The sequence below is a fragment of the Rhea pennata genome, chromosome 14, assembly GCF_028389875.1.
Source record: "Rhea pennata isolate bPtePen1 chromosome 14, bPtePen1.pri, whole genome shotgun sequence".
Classification (NCBI taxonomy): Eukaryota; Metazoa; Chordata; class Aves; order Rheiformes; family Rheidae; genus Rhea; species Rhea pennata.
In genome coordinates this window covers 16,076,691-16,085,686 of record NC_084676.1, presented here as the reverse complement: position 1 = coordinate 16,085,686, position 8,996 = coordinate 16,076,691, and the positions used below count along the sequence as shown (strand labels likewise).

Below are 8,996 nucleotides of genomic sequence, written 5' to 3'. Positions count from 1 at the left end.
GCCTGGACACCGGCGCTATCCGGCTCTTCCCGTGCCGCCCTCGGCGCCGAAGCAACGGCACCTGCAAGCGACGGCCGCCGGCACGTGTCCTGAGGCAGGGAATAACCATGCGCGGCGTCGAGCAAATTTTAACATGCTTCAAATTTAATACTTAGGGGGTTAGTGTTATAGGTAAAAAGCACACTTACAGTCTGTTTTTTTTTTTTCCTTTTACTGGTGATTATCCTCTAGGAACACAAGCAAACCTTGATTTTACAAACGTCTTACAGGAACATGCAAAACTTCCATAAAATAGGGTGGGGAAAGAGAAGTTAAAGGACGGGGTTTCAACAGTACGGGGAAACACTTTGATAAAAGCATTTTTGTATGTAGAATTCATAAAATTAACATTTTCTAGTAAAACCGCTTTTTTATTTTTTTTTTAACCTTAAAAATGATTTCCGAAGTTACTGGCACTTACAGCTCTCGGTAGATCGCAGGGTATTTTAGGTCTATGAAGTTGACTGACCATACACAGCCTCACAGCAGCGGAACAGGAACGACAATGCTCATCAAGCTTTTTGTTTTGTTTTGTTTTTATATGCTGATGAATACTTAAGAGGAAAGAAGCTCATCCTTACCAGCACCGCCGCACAACATCGCCCGTGCTGCTGTGCTGCCGCCGTCCCACCCTGCAAGCACGTGGCACACATGCAGGGATCTGCTGTTTGAACGAGCTTTTAATTTTTCCAGTGCTGCCAGGTTTTCCAAACCCAGTGTGTCAACTACAGTTGGTGGCTCACTGCCCCCCTCCGCTCGCTTATTCAACGTACTAATCCGGTTTTACGTTACTCAGCCAAGCCCCAACCTTCAAAATCACAGGCAAACTTTCCTCCCGCTCTCCGCTTTAAAATCAGGCTGTTAGGTTGGAAGGAAGGAGATTTCATGACATATAAATGGTGTTATCTATTATTTTGTCTTTTGGGGTTTCGTTCTTTCTAATATTTTTAAGTTTCCATGAGTTTTCTAGCTTGTCTTCAGGACCCCGAGCACAGCGGAGCGCAACCCCGGCACGTGGCACCTCTGGCCTCCGAGGATCGCTGTCGCTTCCCAAAAGCCACTTAGCAGTGCCGGAGAGCAGCGTTGCTCGGTCAGCTCGGGGCTGCATCTCGGCTCTGCACGGACCCGAGTCCAGTTCAGAGAGCAGCTCTGCCCGGGCGCTCTGGAGCTGCCCATCTCCTGCACGGCTCCAAGAGGAGGAACAACGGTGCTACAGACCTGCTTCGACTTAGGCAACAGGCTGACGCTTTCCCCAACCTTCATTTTTCCATCCTCAATGCTCAGCAGGAGAAACTGGGGCATTAAAATTGCGCTCTGGAAAAGTATGGGTTTTGGGCATGTTTCTAGAGTTAGTTGAATTACAATAAAAAGGGCATTTGGAAAGTATAAACATTGGTACCAGGAGAGAAGCCTCTCTAAACATCACACCACCCATTCTCAAATTATCGGATTAAATAAAGCTGACGCGCAGCAACAAAAGTCAAAGCATGCTTTGCTAAGAGGATCATTTCCTCCTTTTACAGAGTTGGTCTTTTTTTTTCTTTTTTTTTCCTCTTAAACATCTGTGTTAAAGACACAGCTGAACCACGCTTCAGTTAAGGATATATGTCAAGACAACTGCTATACAATAAAAAAAGGAGGGGAAGTTCCCCCACTTGCAGCAAAAGCCATCAAAATTAAAACATGGTAAGGTCTGCCTCACCTTTCTTTTTTGGCTTACTGATTTCTCAAGATTTCTATATAGAGATTGAAGCTTTGTTTCACATTACAAGGACACAAATGCATTTCTACATCTACAGTAACTCCGACTGCAATGGAGAAAAATCTTAACGTTCATTGAACAGTGATGCATTGTCCAGCAGGAAAGGATGGAGCAGAAGCACTCACTTTTCCACGTCTGCTGATCCGGAGGAACACTGTGGACTTCTTTAAAAAAATTCTAGAGGTTCTCCCTCTCACTTCCATTTCGGTGCTGCTCTTGCAAAAGCTTGAAAACAATCTTCGTTGCCCTGTCGCTTTTGTCACACGCCGGTAAAAACTTATTTTTCCTGCTGAGTGTCAAAGCGGTCGCTGCTTTCCTTTATTCTTCTGCTTTCTGCATTCACATTATTGATGTTGGAGGGAAAGGGCACGGCTTAGGGAATATGTCTGTTAGTTTACTGTTGCAGATCTCAACGGGAGAACAGGGTAAGAAGCTTACCTCTTTTCTTCTCTGTGTAGTGCCAACATGCTGGCTTTTAAAAAAAATCACTGTGAAAATTTTGGTGGACTTTTTTTAAAAACAAACAAACAAAAAAGCAAAGCAAGAAAGAGAGCTAATTAGGCTCCTGCATATTTCAAAAAGTCTAATGATTTTAAGGAAGATCAAGTGCTGGTCCTATGAATGGTGGCAGCATCTCTACAGCAAGAGACTCACCCGACTGGAGCACATGGAGGATCAGGGGCATTTGCTGTGTAGGCCATTTCTCACCTGCTTCAATGGAAATGGAGAAAAATCTGAAGCTTCAAGTTCCTTGAAATCTTTCTGCAAACGCAGGTCCTCTCTGCTGCTTTAACATCTGACCAGCTTGCTACTGCCTGGGTTAAATGGGTTGTAGGAAACTCAATGCGCTTATAAAGGTCCCTTTCAAAAGGGGATATTTCACAGTAAGGTTATGGATTGAGTGAGAGATATGGAGTGCTTTTACCAGTCACCTGCCATCTCCTCTGCAACTTACTCCCTTTCTGACGTTGCCCAAACACCTGCACAATTTTTAAAAATGGAAGCAGCCTACACCTATTTAAGAGACGCACGTGCAGCACACACCAAACTCTTAGGACCACCGGAAAGCCTCCTCCATCTCGCCATGTCCTCGGCTGGACTGACACAGCTCCCCATGCTGTTACTCAGCAATTTCCATCAGACAACCTTGCTTGCGCACACCTTGTCAGCTCAAAGACGCCACCTTCTGAAACCACCGCTGCTGGTCTTCATCTTTGTAATCTAGAAGACGGGTTTGTGTTCTGGAAAAAGCAGCTCTTCTTCAGACAAAGGAGATCCATGGAAAGAGTACACAACAATAGGAATGATAAATGAAAAAAACGGAAAAAGGGCCAAGAAGGAACACGGATTCCTTTCAGGTCTTGTTCTCGTCATACATGTCCAAAGCAGGCTCCATCGCTGAGAATTCACTCTCGTAGACCAGGCTTCGGGGAGACAGAGAATTACGATGGAAGAAATGACTGCCTAGGAGAGGGAGAACAAAGCCTTCTTAGTGAAAGGCAAACAACATAAGACCCGAGCACAGCATCTTGCATGCACAGCATTCCCTTACCCATGTTGTCACTGCAAACCCACAGAAAAAACAGCCACTCTTTTAACGCAAACCTGCCACAGACATATAAACAGACGGAAAGGAGAGCTAAGGGAAGAGACAACTTTGTGCAGGAAGAAGGAGCATCTGGAAAACAAGCATTTATATTGGTACCACCAGTCACTGAGCTGGACGACGCTTCTTTTTGCAGTCCTGCTGCTTTCCTTCTGTTACATACCTGCACATACCCAGCAGAGGGTGATAAGCAGCGTCCATGAAAGACCTTGACTAAGCCAGACATTTTTTTCTTTAGGAATTATCAGATTAAACACATATGCTTTATCCACCAAGTCACTCTGAAGGCCTGGGCACAAGGTTATGGCATCCCACGATCTTAGCCTACCTTGTGCTGCAGGTACCTCAACTTCATTCCTATTTTTGTAATGTAGAATTAATATTTCAGACACCCTTCAAGAGGTGCTGCAAGGATTCACAGCCATTCATTTATTACTCTGATAGTTCAAGGCAGTGCTTTACATATGCATGAACAAACCCACCTCAAATGATTGCTTCAGATAAAATAGGTCAAGTCTCAACAAAGCCAAGGCAGGCTGGAGCATCACACTTCATACTTACTATCGATATAGAGCCTTAGAAACTTATAAAACGGGCACATGCTTCCTCAGGACAACCCAGAACCTTTTGGTAGGTCCTGTTTCCTGCACCGGGCATGAGAATGATAAGGAATCCAGCATGAGGTTGAAAGGCCCAAGTCAACTGAGCAAGGAAGTTACCTAGAATTAGGTGATCAGCACTGCTGAGCCTCCTCCAGAGCTCAACCACCTCCATCCTCCCAGAATCATTTTCAAGAAATAGGCATCTCAACTTTTTATTGTAAAGATCATCTAGCCTCCTCTCTTGACACGGGCAGTGGCAGCGATGCCAATCATTGAAACAACAACCCAGAGATGATTTCAAGAGTGAAGAATGGAGGCTCACTTCTCCCCTTGGAAGGAGTTCAAGCTGACCTTGCTACGGCTCTTCAATTCCACAGATGTGTTTCATGAGGAACCCACTCCTGCTGCTGTACAAAGGATTCACTCTGAAAATGTCTATCAGATCAAGGCCCTCAGCCAAAACACTTCATTGCTCAGTTTCTTGATCCCAGCAGGGATTAGCTGGGAGCAAGGCTGCTTAGATTACAATACACTGGGCAGCCACAGAAGCCAAATTCCAGGCAACTGAAATGCTTCCAAGTTCATCAAGACAACGCTCGATAAACCGAGGTGCCTCCAGTTTCAGGCACCAGTAGAGCAAGATGCTTAGGGGATTGCAGTTTTAGTCTTGGCAGAATTTACGTGTTTAAAACCTCCTTATTTGCCAAGTTTTGAGTCCAGCCTATAGCGTTCTAAAATAAAGAGCTTATGAGAGGTATGAGAGAAGACCAATTCAGCTGCCACCCTGATGTGCAGCTAATTTCAGACCTGAGTGGTGCTGCAGCTGCTGGACAAGCCCAATTCCTGCTAAAGACAGCAGCAAACTGAAGCAGTGCAATATCATCTACTGCCAGTCTCCTAAATCCCCTCCAAACCTCTGCCTTTATTGCCAAAAGCTAGAACACAAATTCATTCCACCATGCTCTCTGAGGAGGAGGAGGTTTCTCAGAAATTAAACTATTTTATTTATGATCTTGCAGTAAACTGGAACACGAGGAGTGAAGCGAGCAGTGACACTGCACAGCAGCAAGATGCTCACTTTGCTTGTTGCATAGATGCAGGTATAAAGAAGAAACAGCCTATGTTGGAATATACTTCGCATATTTTACATTAGCAGAACTGGGTAGTGCTTTAAATAAAAAGATAGTGATTTTTTTGGAATATTATTACTTGAAACTGTGACTTCCAGACTGATTATAACCCGCCTTCAAACAAACGCAAACTCCACATTTGAACCTACTCTGGAATTGTAAAGGATAAAGCAAATGTCAAGATTCTTGTGCACTTAGTGTTATGGGTTAGGATCATTTAATTTGTGATGACTGAGTCTCAGCTTGCTGTTGAATTAAGCCATGGATGTTGAATGTTTCATCTCCCTTCTCTCCAGCCGCTGAAATGTTAAACACTGAACAACCAATGCTGAAACAAAACAAAAGGGATTTGAAAAGCTCAGTGCTGCTTTTATTTGTTTTTATTACACAAAAATCAAACAAGGGATTAGGAAGTAGACAGCCTAGGCAGTCATTTCCTCTGTGTGCATGGAAACTTCCACTCTAGCAGATTCAAGGGAGAGATTTCATCAACAGGCAGACAGGTCATCTGACAAAGAATTTTTTAAAATTAATCTGAAAACATGCACTGTATATCCAATAGCTCTAAAATTCCTTGCTTTCTTGCTTCTTGACAAAATAAATTGAACCACCTATTTCCAAGGAAGCTGCATGTTTTTATACAGACTGCTTTGCTTTCACACTACTTCTGGGACAAATCATTCATTTTTTATTTTTTTAAGTAGCTGAATCAAGTAGCCTTTTCCCGGATTATTCCTGCTGGTGGCATTATCTGCATGCTAGACAACACTCTGAAGATGTTTTTTAAAAGGAACGCAAATAATCTACCTATCTTTCCTAGACAAAGGACACCAAAAAGAACACTTCACTCTGTTAAATCAGAACTTTTTTTTTTTTTTTTTTTTTTTTTTAATCTTTAGCCAGATTTTACCAACTCCCATGGACAAGCCCACTAGCAGTATATTACTAATCTTCTGTGAACTGAAACCTGTTTCCACGTAATACTCCATCCTTGAGCAGAGGAGTTGAAGGGAGCCTCACGGGCAGTCCAAGACCGACAGACTATTCCAACCTGTGCACTCACACGCCAAAGCAATGATTCAACGGTCCGCTTGATACTAAAAATCCAGCTGTTATTCAGTGCTTTTCATCACTAGATCTTCAGGTGCTCTAATAACCAGGTCGGTATCGTTATCCAGAGTCAGCAGGGCAAAGCAACCCTGCTACACTAATCTAGCCAGGACCTGGAAGAGAACCTGCAGGAACACTCTGGTCACACCAAAAGCCAAAATTGCCAGTCTGCTATCAGCCCGGAGGACCGTGGAGCTTAAAAGCAGAACTCAGGCTGGTTCTCCTCTGCAAGAACCCTTGGCTAACTTAGACACTTAAAGGAGCCACTGGCACCTTGCCCAGTGTGATTTTTTTTCTCTTAATGCAGAAAACCGCTAGCGCTTGTTTGAAACTGTGGCATCAGTCTGGTTTATAAATCTGCTGAATAAACGTATTTTAAGAATGAGCAGAAACATTCACAGTTCAAAATTCTGCTTATGAATCGGCTCTTCCCATTTTGCAGCTGCCAAAAAAGAGCAAGACTTATCCCTTAAGTATGGAAAACAAATAGGAAATCTGCCTTCAGTTTTAATAAATCAAAATTAATACTTGAGTGTTCTCTGTCACTATTTTCCATTATGTACTTATGGTGAACTTTCCAAATAAATTGTATTGAATTTGAAAATAAACCTACTAACCTAGAATTTATCCCTACACCTATCTCAGGATGCTACAGAAATGAGCATGAAATAAAGGTCAAAAATTAAAAGGACAAAGCATTTCTGTAGGTGCATAACCTACTACTATTTCCTTTCTATCCAAAAGCATTTTAACATACCCAGAGCTGCTAATCAGTCCCTCCAGCAAGACGACGTCTTAATGTGGAAATACAATCTGAGCAGTCTGTAGCTCAGACGAGCTCTCTCTGCTGTCTGCACCTTCTCAGTTAAAGAACAGCGCAGGATTATTTTATAAAGCATCCTTTCCTCAAAGAGAGCTGCTCAGCAAGGCACTGCTACTCCTTCCTGAGCTGCACCGTATTAGACTAGTCTATCTCCCCAGTCCTGCCATCTTCACAACATCTGGAAAAAGGGACCAGCTGTTCTCCTTTCCTCTTTTTGCTGTGACTATGCACGCAAGAGTAACATCACTCATATTTTTTGTGCTGATACCTGAAAGCAAGGCAGGTAACAAAACTTGGGAATTTCCTTTTTGCTTCAATCCACAGTCAAAAAGCTATTGACTTTCTTGGGAAGGTGCAAAGTCCATCTTTGAATATATTTATTTTGTTAACAGGATTAACTTACATTGTTAGCCTGACCTATGATTAACCCATCAAACACTGGTTGCTTTTTAATAACACTTTGTGCAGAGAATTGTTAGAGGTACAAAACAACAGTTTAAAAAAAGACGGCCATGGATTATTTAAATTCTTTAAAGTAGAAAAATGCACTAGAAGCCCTGACAACCATTTTGCTGCCAAGATCACTCCACTGCTGTCCAGCAGAAGGAATCTGCATTGAGACATCTGTGGCGCCCTCCACATCTGGGTCACCAAGTTGCTCAGGCTTCTTCTGCATATCCCTCCCAGTATCTTTAAAAACCACTTAAAGATATTTGTTTCAGAACGCAAGCACCAAACTTACCAATTATCCTACCCCTTTGGAGAATTGGATGAAAAACATGTAACCATTTTATTTCATAGTCTGTACCCTAAAACCACGCTCCAGCCTCGCTCATCCGCTTTGGCAACAATGCTCAGTGACAAACACTAGATTTTACAAGGAGACAGCCTTGAAACACAGTGTGTTTGAGGTTTTTCTCTTCATGAAAAAGTCCAGTGGGGTTTTCCAGGCTTTCAAAATTTGCTTACTGCTCTATTGATTGTCTTCATGTTTGCTTCAAAATTTCACGAGAACACAATGAAAAATCATTCTATTAAACGTACTGGAGCTATCACATACTTCATTTCCAATTATAAAAGCTGCTTTCTCAGCTGAAGCCTATTGGACAGATAAGGATTAAGCAACTATTTTAATGTAGACTCTGGCTGTGTTCCTAAATTCCAAAATTGCCTATACATAAAAATAAAATTAAATTCTCTATTTCCCATTACATTAAAAAAATTTAAATCCTACAGTAAAATTGGTTCTAATTTAATTAAATGAACTGAAAGTATTACATTCCAGACGTCTAAATCTTGGTACTAGAACAACAAAAAACAAAAAATAAACTCAGAACAGATTTTAACTTCTGTTAGTTGTAATTATTTTCTGTATCAATTTGTTAGATTCACCTACCCATTTCATTAATTCAAACTGTAGCAGTTGGCTGTGAATCAAATCTACATGTTTTAACTGACTGTTGTGAAATTACTCACACACTGCTTGCATAAGTAAACTTGTGTGGAACAGCCTGAATGAGTATGGGAGATGAGAGGTTTTTCCCCTGCCTGCTCAATAGTAAAAGACATGGCAAGAAGGGACATGCTTGCATAGGTTTTTCTGTATTACTGTAAAGACCATTATCAATCTTTCATGATCTAAAAATGAACAAAAACCAGCCCCATCACTAATGCGAAAAGAGGCTCCACAGATGATGGTGGGGGGAAACGCTACCTTCTTCACTTGGTATTAGAAAGGAAGAAGTGGTTTATATCAGCTTCACTTTTAGCACAAAAATAGGTAGAAAGATAGAAAAGGGTAGAAAGACAGAAGAGGTTTACGATCCATATGTCAAGAAAACTGTACTGCAAACCTTCAGCGATCACTGACCTGATGACAAAAATTATACTGCAATCCTCCTGGTGCAACAGAAAAGTTTTAGAA

General features: G+C 42.0%; 1 protein-coding gene across 1 annotated transcript in view; it reads right to left on the bottom strand.

Moving 5' to 3' along the window:
• Nucleotides 1-147: 147 nt before the first annotated feature.
• Nucleotides 148-8,996, bottom strand: part of RNF130 (ring finger protein 130) — a 54,292-nt gene continuing 45,443 nt past the window's right edge. Inside the window, exon 8 of the mRNA XM_062587375.1 lies at nt 148-3,265. Within this exon, the coding sequence (XP_062443359.1) occupies nt 3,156-3,265 (110 nt within the window). The 3' untranslated portion in view covers nt 148-3,155. The remainder of the gene's footprint in view (nt 3,266-8,996) is intronic.